The sequence below is a fragment of the Porcisia hertigi genome, chromosome 27 (assembly GCF_017918235.1).
Source record: "Porcisia hertigi strain C119 chromosome 27, whole genome shotgun sequence".
In the NCBI taxonomy this organism is placed as follows: Eukaryota; Euglenozoa; class Kinetoplastea; order Trypanosomatida; family Trypanosomatidae; genus Porcisia; species Porcisia hertigi.
The window spans coordinates 193,066-214,292 of NC_090586.1; the positions used below are offsets into that span (position 1 = coordinate 193,066).

Consider the following 21,227-nt stretch of genomic DNA (forward strand, 5'->3'; position numbering starts at 1 on the left):
ATCCCGTCGCGAACGCCACCGCGATCGCGAAACACGAAGAAGCGCTTAACGAGCGCGCAGCGCAGCACCAGGCCAAACTAAAGGCCACCGATCGGGCCTTTCTTACCCGGTTTGGCATTGACGTTGATTTGCTGGGCGGTATCCTCGATGAAGATCCTTTGTTTTGCCAAATGGAGGATATGCTGCGGGAGATGCGTAAGCATCCCAGCAGAAACGCTGCGGCTATCAAGTCACTGGAGGAGGAGATGATGAGAAGGGCCTCGGAGACGGCTGCACAGTACCTTGCGGATGAGCGGTCCAAGTATCTGAAGTCAGAGTACGAGGGTCGGTCAACGACCACGCTGCCGCTGAACGACGACGCTGCATTCTGTGAAGCCGAGAGTGCGTACCTAAAGTTACGCGAATCTGGCCAGACGGACCCCGCCACGCTGCGGGAGCTTGTCGACGCAATGAGGGCGCGAGCGGCTGCCGTTGCACGTGGGATGAATGTTGCTGACAGGCCTAAATACTTGCCGAAGCATGTGCGTGGTGTGCCTCTGGGTGCACTGCCGCTGGACGATGATGACATGATTCGCCGTATGTCGCATGCGCGCGCGCGTGCGCTCAACATTCCAGGGCAGGAGGACGAGGTTGCGGCTCTCGAGCAGAAGTTGCGAGCGCGAGTGGAAGCGTTGGCTAGTGCATACCTTGCGGGCGATCGAGAATTTCTTGACCAGAACCCCGAGGGCATACCGCTTTCGTGCTTGAGCATCGATGTGGATGATGTTTTTCGTTTGAAGGAGGAGCAAAGGGCGGCTCTCAGGTTGGGTGGTCAAGTGGACTCGAATAAAATCGCCATTACCACTCTGGAGGAGAGCATGAACCAACAGGTGCACGATATGGCCAAAAAACTGAAGACTGAACATATCAGGGAATGTGTGCCGAGCACACTGCGTGGCTTACCGCGAGAGTTGCTTCCCCTGATGACAGACAATGAGTGCTCTCAGATCATTGGGAAACGCGCCGTCAGCGTCTCACCCGCGGAATCCACCGAGCTTGGGGACGCGCTCAGGGCTCGTGCAAGGGAGCTTGCGGATGGCCTGATTGAGCAAGTGCGATCTCGCCTTGCTGACGCACCGCTGCCGCTGTCTGACCTGCCACTGGACAGCGATAAGACTTTCAAGGCGTTGGAGTACGAGGCCGTGGCGGAGTGGCAGAAACCCAGCCCGGATGAGGCGGTAATGCAAGACTTGGTAGATGCGCTAAGTCGCCGCGCGCGTGAGTTGGCCGAGGAGCTGCGTTGGCAGGAGAGGGAGGCATTTATGGTCCCTAGTCCGGAAGGACGCGCACTGCGCTCCTTGCCACTGAACGCTGACGCCCTCTTTCTTTCTGTGGAGGCGAGGCACCGTGCGGCTGTCAAGGCGGGCGCTTCAGACTCCGCATCTCTTCTTGCTTTGGAGGAGGAAATGCGGGCGCGCGCGCAGCAGCTGGCCTTGGAGGAGAACCGAAAGGATCGCCTCTCCTTCATGCCCGCGTCGGTGCGCGGTATTCTCCTCCACGCTCTGCCGCTCGACGACGATGCCGAGTTTCGCCAACTGGAGAAGAAGCGCGCCACTGCGATTCAGGACCCGAATTCAACGGCTGCCACAGTGGCATCGGTGGAGGATGCACTGCGGTCTCGTGCCAACGCGATTGCCCAGGGTGTCCTCATGGCCGACCGCGCCTTTCTGGACCCGCGACCAGAAGGCGTACCCATCCGACAAGTTCCTATCGATTCTGACCACGAGTTTCAACAGCTAGAGGAGCAGCGGGCGCAGCTCTGTTCTTCTGCCCATATAGCAGGCGCCAGCTCTCTGCAGTCGCAGGTGGTGGAGATCGAGAGGAGGATGAACGGCCGCGCGCGTGAACTGGCCAAAGCGGTCAAGGCACGCCTCTGTCAGCAGTTGGAGCCAACCGCACTCGGAATTTCTCTCCAGGAATTGCCACTAGACGTGGACCCAGTGTTCAACGAGACGGGGGAAAGATTTCGCGACGCCTTGGCGGCTGGTGACAGCAAGGGGGTGGCTGCTGCGAGGGATAAGCTCAATGCTCGCGCCACAGAGCTAGCCGAAGCCATGCATAAGGAAGAGCGTGCAGCGCTGGAAAGCACTCTGGAGGGCGTTCCTCTCGAAGCACTGCCACTCAATCGCGATGCCCTGTTCCTGGAGCTGGAGAAGGAAGCGCGGGCGATTCGAGCCGCTGGGGCTTTGCTGCACCGGCAGAGGCGTGACAGCGACGCCGCAAAACTGGCAAATCTCACAGCCGATCTCAACGAGCGCGCGCGCGCGCTTGCCAATGAGTCACGCCTCGAGTACTGCGACGCAGGACCGGGAAGAGTGCCGTTGGCGGCGCTAGACCTGGCCAGCGAGCTAGCTTTTCTTGAGAAAGAAGCGGAACGTCGGGAACTCATCAAGCTACACGGCGCTGACAGTGACTCTGTGCGCTCGTGCAACGCAGTGCTCAAAGACATGCAGCGCGACATTGAGCGCTGCCGTCTGCAGGGCGATCGCGACTACCTCGACAAGGACTTTGGAGGGGTGGACTCCGGTGAACTGCCCCTGGATGACGATGTCGCTTTCCATTTGATGGAAGTGGAACGTACCAAGCTGAAGCTGCAGAGTACCAACGCCTCTCTCGCCAAGGCAACCGCGTTGGAAGGCAAGTTAAATGAGCGCGCGAATGCGCTGGCGCAACTCCAGAGAGAGGAAGACTTCTGTGGACTCAATCCGACGCCGCATGGGGTCCCGCTTGCTGTGCTGCAGCCACACTCCGACAGCGCCTTTGCTAAAATGGTCAAGAGTCTCCGGGTGTTGAAGCGGGACGACCCCTTCGCGAATGCTGATAAGATTCGTGACCTGCAAGCGGAGCTTGATGAGCGGTGCCATGTTTTGGCAAAGTGCCGTGTAGCTAGTGACCGCGCTTTCCTCGACGCGGAGCCAGGGGGCGTGCCGCTGGCTCTGTTGCCCCTTGACCAGGACGCGATCTTCTTGGAGCTGGAAAGCAAGCGTGCGAACCTAAAGTCGCTTGATGCTCCCCGCAATACCGCTGCGGTAAGAGAGCTTGAGACTAAGCTGAATGAGCGGGTCCACGAGCTGGCAAAAGAGCGTATTGCGCAGGAGTTGGATGGTCTAAGCCGCGAACCCCTCGGCGTTCCGCTGGAAGTACTGCGTCCGTACGAGGACTCGAGTTTCCAGGAGTCTATTACGGCACTGCGCAGCATGCGCACAACTGACATCTCGGTCCCCACCGTGGCACCAATCAAAGCGGTCATGGAGGAGCGCTGCCAGGCCATGGCAAGAGATTTGCTCGAGAAAGACCGCGGCTACCTGCACGAGAGTCCCAGGAATGTGCCGCTCTCACTTTTGCCTCTGAGCTCGGACGAGATTTTTCACGCCGCAGAGGTGCGCCGGCTACTCTTGAAGGCTGAAAACCCCCGCCGGCATGCCAACAAGATCGCCGAACTGGAGAGCCGGCTCAACTTTCGCGCGATGGAACTGGCGGAGATGCGCCGAGAGCAAGACTTGGAGGGACTAGACCCTACACCGGAGGGGCTGCCACTGAGGGTGATTGACCCCCACGCGGATGCTGAATTTGCAGCTTTGGTGGACAAGCGGCGGGCTCTGGAGGCGGCGATGCACGCGTCGCAGACGTCATCGCCGCAGCTCGCCCAACTCCTAGTCGCCATGAACAGGCGCTCGCAGCTGCTTGCGAGGAACATGTTGAAGGGTGATCGCGGCTATATGGAGGACATTGTCGAGGGCATTCCTCTGGAAAAACTGCCTCTCGACGCGGACGAGGTCTTCCATGGGATGGAAGTGGAACGGGCTCTCGCCATGACAGTCGATCCCCAACGCAATGTCGCCAACATCAAGGCGCTGGAGGGAAAGCTCATCGCTCGCGCTCATGAGCTGGCAGGGATGCAGAAGGAGGAGGACCTCCGCGGTCTTGACCCCGCCCCGTGTGGAATTCCGCTGGTGCTGCTAAATCCACACGAGGATGGGCTTTTTGCCGAGATGCTGGCGAGGATGCGGGAGTCCAACGGGTCGCTCCACGTCAGCGAGCAGGAGCGTCTTCGTAGGGAGATGAACGAACGAGCGGTTGTGCTCGCCCACAAGGTGCTGAAGCGGTCCTATCTCGATCCAAATCCGGAGGGTGTGCCGCTGGAGGACCTGCCGCTCGAGGCCGACCGTAAGTTCCACTCGATGGAGATAGAGAGAGCTAAACTAAAGCTGACGGATGCGCGCCACCAAGCCGATGTGATCCGTAGTATTGAGGCCGCGCTGAATGAACGCGCATCCGAGCTGGCCAAGCTTCAGCGCGCAGCGGATCTTGGCCCCATCGAGGACGCTCCGCTGGGGCTGACGAAAGAGTTGTTGGGTTTGCACAGTGACGCCGAAGGTGCCGCGCTCATCAACGAACTGCGCGAGCTCCGGAAGAGCCCTAACTACGACGGTGACGTGCTCCTCCAGAAGGAGGCGGCGCTCAAGCACCGCGCCCTCGAGTTGGCGGGGAATCTGCTGGCGGGGGACAGGACCGCCTACATCGACCCCCGGCCGCGCGACATCCCGATCGAGGATCTTCCGCTGGATCAGGATGAAATGTTTCACGCTTTGGAGGTGGAGCGGGCCACGATGAAGATCAAAGACTCAATCCGAAATGCCGCGGCTGTGCGCGATACGGAGGTCTTGTTGAACGACCGTGCGTACCAGCTGGCAGAGCTGGTGATGGAAGAAGACCTCGCCCCTTTCCCACCCAGCTACCATGGCATCCTAACGAAGAGTTTGAAACCGCACTCCGATCGTCTCTTTAGCAACATGGCCGAGAGGCGTCGCCTCCGCAAGCGAGTTCCCACCGTTACTTTCAAGGAGGATCTTGAGCAGATCATGGATAACCGACTCAGCGAGCTGGCGCTGGAACAGAAGGATGGGGATTTGTATTTTTTGCACCCAACCCCCCACGGGGTGCCGCTATTGGACCTGCCTCTGGACACCGACAAACTCTTCAGTGTCATGCGTCAGAGGCGACAGCAGCTGAAGAAGGTGGACCCGGTGGCAAACCGTGAAGCTGTTTCTGCTCTGGAAGACGATATGAATGGCCGGGCAGCGGAGCTTGCCCGCGATGCACTAGGCAGCGACTTTGACGGAGTGGACCAGCTTCCCCTGGACATACCGCTGGATTTGCTGCAGCCACGCGAGGACGCTGAAGTAGCACGGCTAATTTCAGAGCTGCGGCGCTCAAAACTCTCCCCGCAACTGAAGAGCAGGGTTATAGATTTGCAGGCAAAGTTGAACGAGCGCGTCCTTTCCCTTGCAGCGACGGTGCTGGAGAATGGGCGCGACGTATACCTTCATTCAAGCGTCGAGGGTGTGCCTGTTGAGCTGCTGCCGTTGAATACCGACGAGGAGTTTCATGGCAAGGAGGTTCGGCGAGCAATACTCTGGCTGGAGGACCCCATCAAGAACGCGGATCGCATCACTGAGCTAGAGAGCCAGCTAAGCGCACGGATACACGAATTGTCGCTAGCGCAAAAAGAGGAGGATCTCAATGGTGTCGATACCGCGCCGCGCGGTATCCCCCTGGCTATTCTAAAGCCACACGAAGATGCACAAATGAGTGCTTTCATCAAGGACATGCGCGTCTTCAAGGCCGACCCAGTGCGTAACGCGGACAACATTCGGTGGCGGCAGCAGCAGATGAACCAGCGCGCTCACGAGCTGGCTGACATGGCGCTGAATGGGGACCGCAACTATTTGACGCCGGACCCCCTCGGTGTGCCGCTGAGCGCGCTCCCGCTCGATACGGACTTGGCTTTTCACACGGATGAGGTGGCGCGCGCGGTGGCGAAGAGGGTGTCGCAGCCCGACAACCAGACAACGGTGCAATTGGAGCAGCGGCTGAATGCTCGGCTTGAGGAGCTGGCCGCGGAGCAGCTGAGGGCCGATGTGGAGAACCTGGAGCAGGCGCCCCTCGGCGTGCCGCTCTCCTTACTGAAGCCCCATGCGGCCCGCACATTTGCGGAGCTGCTGCCAGAGCTGCGGCGCCTCGCGAAGGATCCTGTGAGGAATGCGGCGAAACTGGCGCAGCTTCGCGCGACGGCTAACGAGCGCATCGTAGAGCTGGCAGAGGGGTTTCTGGAAGACGATCGTCCGACGTACCTGGACGCAGCGCCAGGGGGCGTACCTCTCAGTCTACTCCCACTGACGTCGGATGATGAGTTCCGGGCGCTTGAGAAGAAGCGTCTGGAGTTGCTCGCGGCGCAAGATGCGGGGGGCGCCATCAAACAGGCGGACGTCGTGGCGCTCGAGGAGCAACTGAACAAGCGAGCCCACGAGCTGGCGAAGAAGCTGCTTCGCCAAGATCGGGGGTATCTGGCCCCGTTCCCAGAGGGAGTCCCGCTTGAGATTCTTCCTTTTGATAGCGATACCGTTTTTGGGAGGCTGGAGGCAACCCGTGCTCTAGCCAAGGGCAACAACGCCAAGACTCAGGTTAGCAATCTCGAGGACCAGCTCAATGCTCGCGCGCGCGAGTTGGCGCTGGCGCAGAAAGAGGAGGACCTGAGGGGCCTGCATCAGCATCCACGCAGCCTCCCGCTGAGACTCCTCCATCCACACCGAGATGCCCACTTCAAGCAGCTTGTAGATGAGTTGCGGAAACTGAAAGCGTCACAAACAGATCAGCAGCGCGCGATTGAGGGGGTGCATGACCGTATGAACGACCGCTGCAACGCGTTGGCAGAGGCCGTAACGAAGGGAGATCGCAATTATCTACATCCGAAGCCTGAGGGCGTTCCCCTGATTCGGCTGCCGCTCGACACTGATGCCGTCTTCCAGGCTCTGGAGGTGGAGCGGGCGGGGCTTAAACTGACAGACTGCAGGAAAAACCAGCGCCGCATCGCCGAGTTGGAAGATGAGCTGAACATGCGCACCGTAGAGCTGGCCAGGGCTACCAAGGCTGAAGATCTCAAGTTACTGTCACAGAACCCACACGACGTCCCCGTAGAGGTGCTGAACCTCCACATGAACCCCAAGTTCTGCCTTCTCATCGACGAAAAGGAGCAGTTGCCGAAGGGGTGCCCAGCAGAGTCAGTCGCCCAGCTGGTTGCCTTGATGAATGAATGCGCGTTGGAGGAGGCCGAAAAACTCCTTCATGGCGACCGCGGGTATCTCGGGCAGGAGCCGGAGGGTGTGCCTCGCGCTATGCTGCCTCTTGACACCGACGCGGTCTTCCATAAAATGGAGGTGGAGCGAGCGGTTTTGAAGGCACGTGATCCTGTCAAGAACGCTGCGACCATCCGTGACCTCGAGGGTCAGCTGAACGAGCGCCTACACGAACTGGCGAGCGCAGCACTGGCGCTGGATCGTGGGTACCTCCATCCCAAGCCGGAGGGTGTGTCAATTGACGAACTGCCTCTTGATGTAGACAGCAAGTTCCACTCGCTCGAGGTGGAGCGAGCGAAGCTGAAGGGCCGCGACGCGGAGGGGAAAGCGGCACGGATGAAGGAGTTGGAGGTCCGCCTCAATGACCGCGCTGTGAGTCTGGCAATCAAGCAGCTCGAGAAGGATCTCCAAGGGCTGGACCAGGAGCCCGAGGGGTACCCACTCAAATACCTGCGACCTCACTCCGACGAAACCTTTGCAGCGGCGGTGGCGTCGCTTCGGAAGTCCAGGATGGAGAAGCCAGCAAATATGAAAAGGATCCATGAGATACAAGCGACGCTGAATGCGCGCGCGCGCGTGCTCGCCAGGGAGCGCATTGCCGCAGACCGTGCTGGTCTGGACCCGGAACCGAGAGGGGTCCGGTTGGCGCTGTTGCCACTGGATAGCGATTCGTGTTTTGCGGCACTGGAGGCGGAGCTGCGCATGCTGAAGGCCTCGGACAAGAGGAACGCAAACGCGATCGCCGAGACGGAGGGGCGGATGAACGACCGCGCGCTTGCTCTGGCGGAGGAGTACGTCAAGCAGAGTCGCACCTTCCTTGACCAGGAACCGGAGGGGGTTCCACTTGCCGACGTGCCGCTTGACGACGACGCCGAGTTCTGCGCGCAGGAAAAGGACCGCCTGCGCTTGGTAGCGCGCGGCGCATCGTTTTCGCCGACAAAGCTGCGTGAGATAGAGGAGCAGCTGAATGACCGCGCTCACGTCTTGGCCGGCGTGGTGAAGGTGAAAGGCCGTGAATTTTTGCGAGGCCGGTCATCGGATATCCCCAAGGAGTTATTGGCCCTCGATTCAAACAAGACTTTTGTGGCGAAAGAGAGAGAGCTTAGAGGGATGCAGCTGCGGCCCAATACCTCACACCTCTCCAGCGCCACTGCCAACCTCTACCGCGAGCTGCAGCTCCTAGCCGACGAGGTAGGCGAAGCTCAGCTAAAAGGCAACCGTGACAAGTACCTTGACGTCCAACCCGAGGGTGTGGATTTGTGCGACATCCCACTCGACACGGACTACATCTACCACGGAACAGAGGTGGAGCGGGCCATTTTGCTGGCTCAGGGTGCGGCTCCTAACAGTTCCAGCGTCCGGGAGCTAGAAAAGAAGCTGAATGCCCGCGCCCACGAGCTGGCGCACCAAATCGTGGTGGACGACCGCGAATACTTGCCAGAAGTGGTCTACGGGCTCCCAGTGGAGGAGTTACCCTTGGACACGGACGCCAAGTACCAGAAACTGGAGCGGCAACGTCGTGTCCACAAGCGCTCACTGAACATGAAGAAGGAGGTGTTGGCCGACGAAGAGCAGCTGCGCAACTACGCCCACGAGCTGGCGCGCGAGGTAATGGCGCATGATTTGGGGCCAATTAAGGCGTCTTACCGTGGCATCCCGAAGGAGGATCTGAACCTGCACGCCGACGCGGCGTTTTGCGAGCTCGCGAGAAGACGCCGCAGGCTGCATGGAAAGGGGCGCGTCAAGGCGACAGAGATGGCTGCCATCGAGGACGAAATGGATCGCCGTGCCTGCGAGATCGCCGATGATGTGATCGAACGAGAGCGCGCCTTTCTTGATCCTGAGCCGGAGGGCATGTACCTCGCGGACGTTCCGCTCGATGCCGACACGGCATTTCAGCAGCTGGAGCAGGAGTATCGTCGGCGCTCCAAGGATCCACGAACCGCGAGGCAGAGCCCGGGTGTGATGCGCGAGCTGATCGAGGAGATGAACCGACGCTCCCACACCCTCGCGCGTGCCGCCTTCGCTGCGTCTCGCGGCTTCATGAACGCTGAGCAGGAGGGCATCCCACTGGCGGAGCTCGGCCTTGACGAGGACCCGCAGTTCAGGGAGGCGGAGATTGCGCGATACCGCCTGATCCGCAACGGCGCACCCAACAGCGAAACTCTGGCTGAGATGGAGGCTTGCATGAACGACAGGGCCAGAGAGCTGGCGCGGGTAGCGCTGGCGGCCGACCGCGCCTTTCTGGACAGAAAACCGCTGGGTGTGCCGCTGGAGGCACTGCCGCTGGACTCGGACAATGAGTTTGGTGCTTTGACAAGAGAGCGGCGCCGTCGGATGAATGCGCTGAAGGCTGGCGCGGGCGAAGATGAGGTCAGGAGTATCGAGGAGAGGTTGAATGCTCGCGTGCGCGAGATGGCCAAGGAGTTTTTGGAGGTTGAGCGGGCCTTTCTTTCACGTGAGCCGGAGGGTGTGCCGCTGACCGATTTGCCTCTCAACGGCGACTCGGTCTTCCATGCTATGGAGGACGAGCGGTTGCAGTTGAAGCGCGAGCCGCTCCGAAATGCCGCAGCGATCGCAGCCAAGGAGAGCGATCTGGAGGATCGAGTGCACGTGATTGCCAGGAATGTGCTTCGCAAGGAGCGTGCGTTTCTCGACCCAGAGCCGCTTGGCGTGCCGATCGAGGATCTGCCTCTGAATGGCGATATTTGCTTCAATCTTGCCGAGCGCAAACGCCGCCTACTGCGGTCTGACCCCAAGCGAAGCCATGAGAAGATTCGCGCATGTGAGGAGCAAATGGCAGAACGCCTTGCCCAAATTGCGGCAGATTTTGTCGCCAAGGAGCGCATGTTTCTGGACCAAACCCCTGAGGGGGTCCCGTTGCGCTACCTTCCCCTCAACACAGATCGCGAATTCCATGAGAAGGAGCTGTATCGTCGCACGCTGCTGCAGCGCGCTGAGAAGAACCGTGGCGAAATCGCTGCCACGGAGCACAAGATGAACAGGCGGGTACACGCACTCGCGAAGGATCTAGTGCGTAGGGGGCGCGCCTTTCTTCACCCCGAGCCGTGCGGGGTGCCGCTGGCGGATGTCCCTTTGAACGCGGATGAACACTTCCGAAAGATGGAGGAGCAACGCCGTGGCCTCAAGGAGACCGGCGGCGGCGCTGCTGCAGTAAAGGCGATCGAGGATAGACTGAACGAGCGTGCCGAAGTGCTTGCGCAGCAGCTGTTGGACGAGGAGCGGTCTTTCATGGACCGCGCCCCACTTGGCATTGCGCTCCACGACCTTCCCCTGAACACCGACCGTCGAATGCGCGAAATCGAGCAGGCGAGGCGGCGGCTTCGCAAGATGGGCCAGGGAGCTCCTGCAGGGGACCTCGAGGTGCTGGAGGCGGGAATGAGCAACCGCGCGCGTGAGCTAGCGGACCAGCTGTTGGCAATGGACCGCTGCTACCTGCACCCGGAGCCGTGTGGGGTGCCCTTGGCGGACCTCTCGTTACACACAGACAGCGTCTTCCACGCCACCGAGCTGGAGCGCTTTCGCGCAAAGAAGAGGGGTCAGATGGACTTGCAGTCGCTGGAGAAGAAGTTGAACGAGCGTGTGATGCAGCTGGCGGCCGATTTCATTCAAGAGGAGCGCGCGTACCTCGACCAAGAACCGGAGGGCATTCCACTGCAGCGGCTGCCCTTGGATACAGACTCCAATTTTCACGGGATGGAGCTGGAGCGACGGCGTCTGAAGCGCAGCGGCGAGAACCGATCACAGGTGCTAGAGCTGGAGAGTCAACTGAATCGCCGAGCCCGCGAGCTGGCGTTGGAGCTGCGCGGCTGGCAGGACGCGGACTTCCACAAAGACAACGCGCGCGTCGCAGAGCAGTGGGTGCGCGTGTGTGATCTCTACCCAGAGAGACGCTTTGAGCCGTTTGAGCCGGCAGCCCCATCGCCAAACAACGTCGTCTCCGCACCGCAGGACGCTGGCTATCTTGCCCCGTTCATCGCTGCCCTGTCGAGGTACCCAGTGCTGCTGCAGCGTCTTATCGTTACGAAGGAGGCTCCTGTGAATGCACCCTACACATTTGCATTCTTCGATCCCCACAGCAAACCCGTCTACGTTGATGTAGACGACCGCGTCCCGTGCACCCGAGCGCGTGAGTCGATGTTCACGCAGTCCACCAACCACAATTGGTACCCCTTGCTTCTGGAGAAGGCATACGCCAAGTTTCTTGGCGGCTACGATGAGCTCGACAACTGTACCGCGCTCGAGACACTTCGTGACCTGACGGGCCGCCCTGTGACGCACACCCCGTTTGACATGAAGTTGTCGGAGGCCGCGAACCTCGGCAACTACATGTCCGTGAGCTTCTGGTTAAGTGTGACGGAGAGCCTAGAGCGTGGCGACGTCGTGATGTGTTCATCGAACGCCGAGGTGCCGGATGGCATTCACCCTCTGTGCACCTACGCGCTTCTCGGTGTGATTGTCACTCTCGAGGGGTCGACGAATCCGTCTGACGTCGTCATCAAGCTAGAGAACTCGTTCCGCAATGACGGGCCGGTATACACGGGCCCACTCTGTCACACCGATGTACACTGGAGCTTGGGACTGCAGCAGGTGTGCCAGTACGACCCAGAAAGGGACGACATGCTTTATCTGCCTTTACCGACGTTTCTGCGCAACTTTTCGAGCTTACAGACGTGTCACATCAACTGTGGTGACCGGCTTACGGCGACCGCCCGGTGGGACAGCCGCACAAGCGGCGGTGGCCCCAAGTTTACGACTTTTCGCAACAACCCCATCTTCGTTGTGAAGAACAGCAGCTCTCGTCCAGTCAGAGTGCTTTCCGAGCTCTCCCACACCGCGCCGCAGTTCGTTGACCCCGAAGGAGTGAGGCACTACCCACAGTCAGGAATGGCTCTCATGGAGCCTACCTCATCCACCGCCCCGCTTACGCCCTTGATTACAAACAGCACGGCGCGTTTTCTCCAGAAGGGTATCATGCTCAACTCGCGTGAGGTGTGCATCCCGATGGAGATGCCCGCGTATGGCACCTGTTTGCTCATCCCTCACACGGCCAACGTGGGCCACCACGGGTCCTTCTACTTGTCAGTATACCCGGGGTCCGCAAAGGTCTCGCTCTCCATGCTGAACTACTGTGGACTCTCGCGGGAACCGAAGAGCGCTGCTGTAACGCTGACGCCAGGATCGACGGGTCAGCGGATGGACTTTACGGTGAGCAGCGCTTGCGATGTCCACGTGCTTCTGCGACAGGAGAAGACCATGGACCACTTTGTCAGTGACAAGGGCGATGTCGTTGCCGATGACGACGTTGTAATGGCAGTCTTCAACGAGCAGGCGATGAGGCTCGCCTCCTCCGGGGAAGTGACAAACGCGCGCGAGCACTCGCTGGTGTTCAAGGCGGATAGGCCAGGTTGCTACACTCTCCTCCTCACACGCCCCAATCCACCCGTTTCCGGCGATACCCCGTGCACCGTGAGTATTTTCACCCCCAAGCGGGTCTTGGTGAAATTTATTTCATCGCCCGTCGGGGCCCGGCCGCTGGAACAGGCGCGCTTACCAGCGCTTCAGCCACTTGTCGCAAAGTCCATTAACTCCATAGCCGTCAGCAACGGCACTCCACTCCGCTATACCTCCACCGTCTCTCAGCCGCAGCAGCGACAACGCGAGGGGCGGTTGCTGCCACTGCGCATCAACGGTGCTGCCACCCCCGTTCACGGCCACGGGCCGCTCCGTGAGGCGCATTCTCAGAGTGTCTGAGTCCTTCAAGAAAGCCGCTAGGTTGATCGTTGAGGTGAGTGCATGAGCAAGGCAACCACGTGAGAAGGGGGAAGAAGAGAGAATTTGGCAGTAGTCTTCGACGGGCTATTTCATCTTTTCCTCGCTTGGTGTATCTTGCATCCTTCTCGTCCCGTTCCCGCTAGGGATCCCCCCCTCCCTCCTCCCCCTTCCCCCCCGGATGCCTATTCTTTCATCGCCTCGTGTTGCCAGGCATTTTGTGTTTCTGTATCGGAGGGTGTGAAGGCGGGTTACAAGTCGTGTGTCCCGCGATTCTGTGGTCGGCGCGAAGTGAGTGCCGATTTTTAAGAAGCTTCCGACTCCAATTTCCGATTTTTTTTTTGTCGAGGTGGGGAGGGCAAACTCACTTTTTTTTTACGCCTGTTTACATTTTTGTGGTTTTCTACAGCCGCCCTCCCTCCTTCCCCCGCCATCAACCAACACCCATTCCCCTTTTTTCTTTTACAACACATCTGCGCATATATCGGCTTCTTTTTGTTTTCGTATTTCTGGTGACCCCTGTATTACATTTGATGTTGCACAGTTTTGTTTTTTTTTGTTAGGTGGATGGGGCGCCCGCCGTTTCTTTGTCGGTTGCCCTCGCCCCCCTCCCCCCCTCCCCCCTGAAAAAAATTCGGGCAGCATCCCACTCTTCACTGTCCTTCCTGCCCCTTCCCCATTCTAGGGGATCCCCCGTCCACTCCAACGTGACTTTTGAGTCGGCTTGAGGGAGCCGTTTCGACTGCCTCAGCACATACACGCCACACGCACACCAACAAAATGTGTGTGCACGTGTGTTGAGGATGCGACGAAGGACCGCTGATGATGTTCGGCTGCTATGCAGGAACAGTGTCAGAGGCAGGAGAAGAGAAAAGAGGAAAGGCCCTAGAGGAGTCCCCATGTGCACACAGCAGCGGGAAAGGGAGGGAGGGAGGGGGTGGGGTAGTAGCGGCGTACTCGAATGATCACAACTAGCAAGAGAAAGTACGCACAGGGCATCATATATAAATTGATATAATCCGTTGTTTCGCAGCGCTTGCGTTTTTTTTCTTGGTTTTTTTTTTTTTTTTTTAGTTTGCGTGAGCTGCTTTTCCAATTTCTTCAGTTTGTTTTTAGCCTTGGATTCTTTCGCACCGTGTTTCGGCTAATAAGCAGTAATGGAGGTGACGACTGAGACACCGCTGTTGTTCACCGCTTCACCAGCTCAAGGGCCCCATGATGGATCCAAGTAAGAAATGAGGATCGTTTGTCACCTCTCGTCTGGAAAGGCTCGCGCTCAGCGGGAACGGTGGCCGTCTCGAGCGGGAGAAGGGTCAGGTGACCCGAAAACGAGGTAAAGTCTTTTGCCTCTCTGAAACCGTCAACTACTGCTGCATTGGAGAAGGAGAGGGGGGCTCACCCGCCCTATGCAGAACAGCATCCCGTCACCCAGTCCACTCTCTCAACCAAGTCTGTGTCGGTAGCGGAGGCACAGGATAAGCGAAAGAGAGGGGGCAGCGGCTACGCTCTGGCTCCGACTAGACATGATTTGATGTGTGTTCATATGCACAGTAGATCCCTCCCCGATCCCCATGAACGTCTCTCTCTCTCTGTGCGAGGGAGGGCGGGGAAGGGAAGGGAAGGGAAAAGCAGTTCCTTCTCTCCATTTTTACTTTGTTCTTGGATCTTTACTTTCTGTCCACAGGCCCCATGCTTTCTTTCATGTCGATACATGTCTATGTATGTACATATATATATATATATATATATGTATATGTATTCATGTTCTATGCATATGTGCGAGTTTTTTCTCTGTTGGACGAACAACAACAAAGATTTTTTTTTGTCCCATCTCTTCTAGTTATTCCCCGCCTGGGTTTGCTCGTTTTGCAAGTCACTCCTTTCATATAAAATCATCACTCTCCTCTATAGTATACACACTGCAAATAATTCTATGTATATATGTGTATATCCATGTTATGGCTTTCTTTGCTCGTGGTTGTCTGTGACACACCGACCCCGTAACAATTCCTTGGCGGTATTTGTTTTTTGTATTTGTGTTCATGTCTCATTTCTACTTTTGTTCTGGATAATTTGCTGGCTTTGTTGTTGTTGTTCCCAGCAACGATCACACCCCCATCAATTCTCTTCTCCCCCCTCCTCCTCTTCTCCTCTTCCCCCTCCTCCTGCTCTTCTTCCTACCAAGAGCCTATGTAAACTATTTCGTCTTCTCGGGTGTCTTCGCCCCGCCCTTCGCGCACGACCGACGAGCATCGCCGTGCCGAAAATCTGAACTCTTTATGTTCACATCTCTTTTTTTTTTCGTGTGTGTTTCCAGCACCCACGGCCTATAGGCACACACACACACACACATACCCAAAAAGAAACCTCCAGGATACATACATATATTTATATATATATATATGTATACGCCACATGTTGTTGAGGTTCACTGAGCTTAGCCCAACGGATTCTTCGCCACGCCCCCCCCCCCCCACCCTATCTTCATCTCGCCGTCTTTTTCGATCGTTTCTTTCCGGTCGAGTGATAAACACGATCGGACAAAGGCGTTTTAGGGTATTGCCACTACGCAGGATAGAGGGGGGGAGGGGGAGGAGGAGACGACAACCGAAGCCGAGACAGGGGCATCACACCACCTCGTCACTCACATGGAATCCGCTAGCGGTTTAAGCCTATTGTGCAACTCTACTTACATCACAGCCACACCCAGTGATCAATCACCACCCCAGCCTATACGCCAATGCTCGGTTACCTTTTCCACTCCCTCAACCCTTTCTGCTCCTCAACTATTTTTTTCTCTCTCTTTTCGTGTTGATCTCGTCGACGCATCCCTTTTGGGTTGCCTGTATTCATTCGCATTCACCGACCACAACTGTTCGTTGCACACCGTAAAGGAGCCTGTATAGCATTCGGAGTGGTACACACAAGAGGGGTCACAGGACTTCGTCGCGTGGGACATCTCCGGTCTCTCTCTCTCTTTCCTAAAGCTTCTCGTCAACAACGTGAGTGTAGCGCTGTCGGGCGCTTCCGCGTACCTCACCACATCGCTAGGCAGACGGCACCCCAGCAGCCGCTTCCCCCGTATTTGTACATACACACACATATATATATATACATATATCCCTTTCGCCCCCACCAAGGGCAACGCATATCCCCACCCTTGAAAGGTGTTTCTCCGGATTTTGCTCAGTATCACCGCCGCTGCCGCCAGACTCCTCGTTCTCTTGGATTTTTTTTTGTTCCACGTGATTTATATTTTTCTTCATCAGCGGAGTTTACGTACGTCTCACCCCCCCCCGGCCGCGCCCCATTATTCACGCTGGCAAACTCAGCTGCATCGCCAGATTGACGCAAGCGCGCCCACGCTCCAGACACTACATTTTAGTTCTCCGCCCCCCGTCTCCTTCTTCCCCCTCTCATGATGCAACGACAAGCAGCAGATGCGGACGGGACTGCCGCAGTGTACACTTTTCGGCAGCCGCCGCAAGGTTTCCAGGAGCCCAAGTATCGTGACCCGTCCGGTAGCGGCAATGCGCGCAGAAGCATACCCAGCGGCTCGAAGAGGCTAGGCAACATCATGTATGACCGTCGCGTGTACCGCGGCAACACGTATGGTAGCCCGATAATGTCGATCGCTGCGCGAGCAGAGATGGAGAAGCGCGAGATGATCGAGGCGCAGCGGCGTAAGCAGGCATCGCAGCGCGCCGCCTCGATCAGGCGCCGCAAACAGTTTGAAAACGCCCGCCGACACATTGCCACACCAGAGCCGGGGGATGGCCGGCAACACACAGAGATGCAAACAGACGAGTATCTGGAAGAGCTGACGGACAAGGTGGATCAGCAGGTGCAGGAGACGCAGACGGACCCGCTCATGGACCGCCCAACGACTCCATTGTATGTTCCCGTCAAGTCCGGCCGCGACGCTGATACTCAAATTAACGAGGGCGACTTGTTTCGCTTCGACGAGGCCGTGGAGCCCATCCTCGAGGTTCTCGTAGGCAAGACCTTGGAGCAGGCCATGCTAGAAGTAATGCAAGAGGAAGAGCTGGAGTTGCTGCGCCAGCAGCAGATCGAGTTCGAGCAGCGCCGCAAGGAGGAGCTGCTAGAAACCCAGAAACTTGAGGCGGAGGAGCGCCGCAAGTTTGAAGAGAAGGAGCGTCGCAAGCAGCAGGAGATGGAGCGCATCCGGCGAGAAAAGGAGACGCGTGAGAAACTGCAGGCGAGGCAGTTTGCCAAGGTGTACATGAGCAATATGGAAAACCGCGTGTTTTCACGACTGCAGGACGAGGGCTGGTTTGCAGACCGCGTGCTGAACGAGGTGGAGCTAGACTTCTTTCCGTGGCTGATGTCCGAGGTGGACAGGGAGCTAGCTAAAAAGGCGAAGGCCCGCATGCTGGTGGACGAGCTGATCCGAGAGGTTGTCCAGCTGAACGCTTCCCAGCTAGAGCAGAGTCGCGCAGCGATGGTGGTGCGGGAGGAGCCCGTGCTGGAGTGACACACCCCGGTAGCCGTTTATGTGCCTCTCTCTTCTCACCACAGACACCCGTCCAACCGTGCCTTTTGCGCTCTTTTTGTCAGTGTTTTTTTTTTCCTGGGAGCGCTACTTCTCCACGCTCCTCATATCTCTGTGTTTCGCCCCACGTATCTTCGGGGACTGCGATCTGCTCCGCCTGCCGTTTCCAGCGCTCCTGTATCAGCAAGGGCCAACTGCCGTCCCTGTTTTCCACATCTTGTCATGTGAAATTGTTTGTTGGCTGGTTTGCGTTGTGTGTTAGACATGTTCATAGTTTTCGCGAAGCCGCCTGAGGCGTGGCCTTGACTGAGTTCGTTGGGCTGCCGCATTTGTGCAAGAGACTCACTTGGTATCACCAAAGGAGTTGCCGCCTGTTCAAATCTGAACGCTCTCTCACGTTTTGTCGACAGCATTGAAGGAGAGGGGCGCCTGCACTGCCCAGCTCAACGTTTCTTTTGGTCTTTTCTCAGTAAGGAAGTGGGGCAGGGGTGGGACCAATGTCTGCCCTCCTCCCCTCCCCCCCTCTCTGTCGTCTCAGTTATCGCGCCCTTCTTCTTCTTGGCTTTCCCTCTCTCTCTCTCTGTCTCCCTCCTCTTCTGTTTTTCACTCGCAGATGTACCATTTTTGTTTTTCTTGTTGTTTAGGAACGCATTTTCGTGTATTTATTTACTGTATTGGTGTGTCTGTGTCTGTGTCTGTGTGTGTGTGTGCGTGTGTGTGTCTTGCTGGTTGCATAGGGTCTATATATGAGTTATGTGGCTTGTTGCGCCTGAATTTGTGCTTATGGGACAAACGAGGGAACCCCGCCCGTAACGGTATGGCACGAAACAGCAAGGCAAATGTGTGCACCACCGCAACCGTCGGTCGTAGGAGGAGTAGCTCTGCGCTTTCCTTCTTTTGGATTCAAGCAGCTGTTTTTTTTTTGTTATATATATATATATATATATATAGATGCACCGGTAACCCCAGCTGCAACACCGAAGCGAAGCCACAAGCGTTTGATCAGCCCCGATACGTGGTGTTATCCTCATTCATGTGCTCATGAGAGTGCTTGTCTCCGAGTTTTGAGCATTGCGGAGGGGGGGGGGTTCTCCTGTTCAGGTGAGGACGGTATCAGAGAAGCGTGCCTTGACACATTGCTGTGTTTTTTTTTTGAGGGGGCGGGGGGTGGCGAGGGGAGTCAGGTGCACTCGTGAGGACATGTCAGGCGAACTCAAGCGGCTCTTCGAACCCACGAACGAAGCAACTGACTATGCGTCTTTGTCACCTCCACATGCGTCCCCCTTCTTCTTCGCCTTCGTTGACTCTGACTCTGCCAACATCGCTTTTATTCTTCTTCCTCGTCTTTTTTTCTCGACTCTTTGTTCGCACGCTCATGTCTTCTTTGCGCACCATCTTGGGAGAGTCGGCCCCCCATTCCGTGCATAAATAATTGCCTCCACTTTCTGCTTTCCCCGTTTTTCACCGGGAAGCCAAGCGGGTCGTGAGGGGAGCGACGATTTCCTGTGAGAGGTCTGGTCGCCCGACTTCACATGGCTTTGCAGATTTACCCAGCCGACTATCCTCAGCGATTCCCGTGGTCTAGTATTTGGATACCGGCGTGCGCTTGTGTTGGTGCGGAGTCTGTCGATGGGAAGTTCTCTCCATCAATCTTGCAGAACTTCGAGATAACCTGTGTCGGCTCTCTTGGGCTTTCTTTCCACTTCGTTGCCTAGTTGACATGAGCTCCCCCGCCGTCACAGCTGCATTGCAGGATGCATTGGAGAAGGGTGACATTGTTGAGCTGGAGCAGGCTATAAAGGCAGCCGAGGATGACGTCCACGTGTCCGCCCACGCTCGAAAGACACCCTCCTCGTCTCTCCGCAGTCTGATCGCCCGAGCCAAGAACATGTATCTCGTACACATGGACGCGTGCAAAACATTTGTGAGGCCTTTGCGGAAAGCCTGCAAGGAGCTAAACGAGCACGGCATTTTTGAAGCCCTCGTCAAGGCTCGTCGCGCACCAGATGAGGTGCAGCTGTGCATGTATACCGACTTGTGCAACGCAGAGTCGTTGCGGCGCGAAATCATGGAGGCGCAGAGATTAGGCGTGCGGCTCCAGGAGTCGACGAGCGCGAAGGAGGTGGACGACTTCCTGACCGAGTGCTCCCCTCTGCTCGACGACCGTACTATTTTGGCTCTTGTTGAGCGGCGCGAGGTCCTCCTGCGAGAGAAGAAGCAACATCAGGCTATGCGGTCGTTCACGACCCCGCTGCGAGGCGGCGCACCCGGATTCGCGCGGAGTGCGGCTGAGCGCGAACGCAACGGTCACGGCGTGCTGGAGGGCCTCGGTCGCTGTGAGTTGGATGACAAAGGTGTGTCGCCCGTCATCGAAGATCGGCTGCGGTCGGCGTACCGCACCAGTCGCAGCGGAGACGACAATCGCACCGTTGGCCACAGCGTACGCGTCGGTCATTCTAGGTCATCGGAAAAGGTCGCCCACAGCTCAAGCAGCGCTTCAACAGCGTACGCTGAACTGCGTAACACGGTGAATAAGGTTGGGTGCTGTGACCTTCAAGGCGTCATCACGGAAGGGGCGTCGCCATGGATGCAGGCAATGCGTGCGTTGCATCAGCAGGCCTATGAGGAGGTGGTGCGCGCGGAGCATAAGGTGCGGCAGCAGCTCGAGGACGCCGAGGAGGACGCACGCGTGGGGGCGTATCGGGAAGAGATCTGTTCACGGGTGCAGCATTGGAGAGCGGCAGATGCGGTTTTCGATGCCGGTCATGCCGGGAGAAGGGCTTTGCCTCAAGGTGACGACATCGCTGGTGTGACGCAGCGGCGCTGTTTCTCTGACGCCAAACACGTCTCCGCGACGCCCGCGCCGGGCGGCTCGCCACCTTCACCGTCGCGCGGCTCGTACGCGGCGACGGAGGCGGAAACGAACACAGATGACCCGACGATGCGAGTCTACGCGACGCAGTCACTCACAGCGTATACTTTTCGACCTAAGGCGCCACAGCTGACACCGACACGCTCCTCACGGGGTGGCACCGCTTCGGCGGTGGAGGGGGCCATTCTTGGCAGCGCTGTTCGCCAACGTGCTGCGGAGGAGTTCAACACCCCGCGTATGTTCCGCGAAACACCCAACATTTCACCCATCAAGGAGATAAGCACGGTGAGTGGTGTGGCGTCTTTGTCCGATCAAGATCAGCCTCATCACCGTAGCAACGGAAGACTTTGCTGGGGGGACGGGCTGGTCCGCGGGTCGCCTTCTGAAGGGATAGCGGTAAGCAGCTCCCACACAGCGGCTGACACTCTTGTTGGGTCGTCGGCTGTTCCTCCCTTGTCACTGTCGCTAGAGCTGCGCCGTATTCAGGCACGTCTTCGAGCGGTACAGCAGGAAGAGGAGATTCATCGACACGACATTGAAGGCACGGAAGACTTTGACCGTAGCGTATTTCTTTTTCCCGTTTCTGCTCGCATCTCCTTGTTGCGCCGCACGGCGGCATCGCAGCGGCGCTGTTTTTGACCGACACCGCCTCCTCATCGTCCTGGAGCTGTGGCGGCCGCATCGCTGAGTATTGCGTGGGCGTTTTAGGGCATATGGTTTTGTGCGGGTCTCCCAAGGGTTGCTTTACAGCTTTCAGCTTCACATGTTGTTGGCATCGGGCGTATCCTCGACGACTAGAAAGAAAACAAGAGAGAACCATGTTATGTAGGAGCTCCTTGTCGCACTACTCGCGTCGCTTCGAGGTGGGGGCCTC

The 21,227-nt window shown here is 57.8% G+C and overlaps 3 protein-coding genes across 3 annotated transcripts in view; all 3 read left to right on the forward strand.

Annotated features, from left to right (window-relative positions):
- Positions 1-12,950, forward strand: part of JKF63_03213 (uncharacterized protein) — a gene marked incomplete at both ends in the record, with an annotated part of 63,247 nt that extends 50,297 nt beyond the window's left edge. The window contains 2 exons of the mRNA XM_067899233.1: positions 1,605-1,796; positions 2,832-12,950. Coding sequence (XP_067756023.1) covers positions 1,605-1,796; positions 2,832-12,950 — 10,311 coding nt within the window. The remainder of the gene's footprint in view (positions 1-1,604; positions 1,797-2,831) is intronic.
- A 3,436-nt stretch (positions 12,951-16,386) lies between these two features.
- JKF63_03214 (uncharacterized protein) lies at positions 16,387-17,463 on the forward strand (the record flags this gene model as incomplete). Its single annotated transcript, XM_067899234.1, has 1 exon — positions 16,387-17,463. The coding sequence occupies one exon, from the start codon at positions 16,387-16,389 to the stop codon at positions 17,461-17,463; it is 1,077 nt and encodes a 358-aa protein (XP_067756024.1).
- A 1,738-nt stretch (positions 17,464-19,201) lies between these two features.
- JKF63_03215 (uncharacterized protein) lies at positions 19,202-20,992 on the forward strand (the record flags this gene model as incomplete). The annotated part of the gene is made up of 1 exon (XM_067899235.1): positions 19,202-20,992. The coding sequence occupies one exon, from the start codon at positions 19,202-19,204 to the stop codon at positions 20,990-20,992; it is 1,791 nt and encodes a 596-aa protein (XP_067756025.1).
- Between the last annotated feature and the right edge of the window lie 235 nt (positions 20,993-21,227).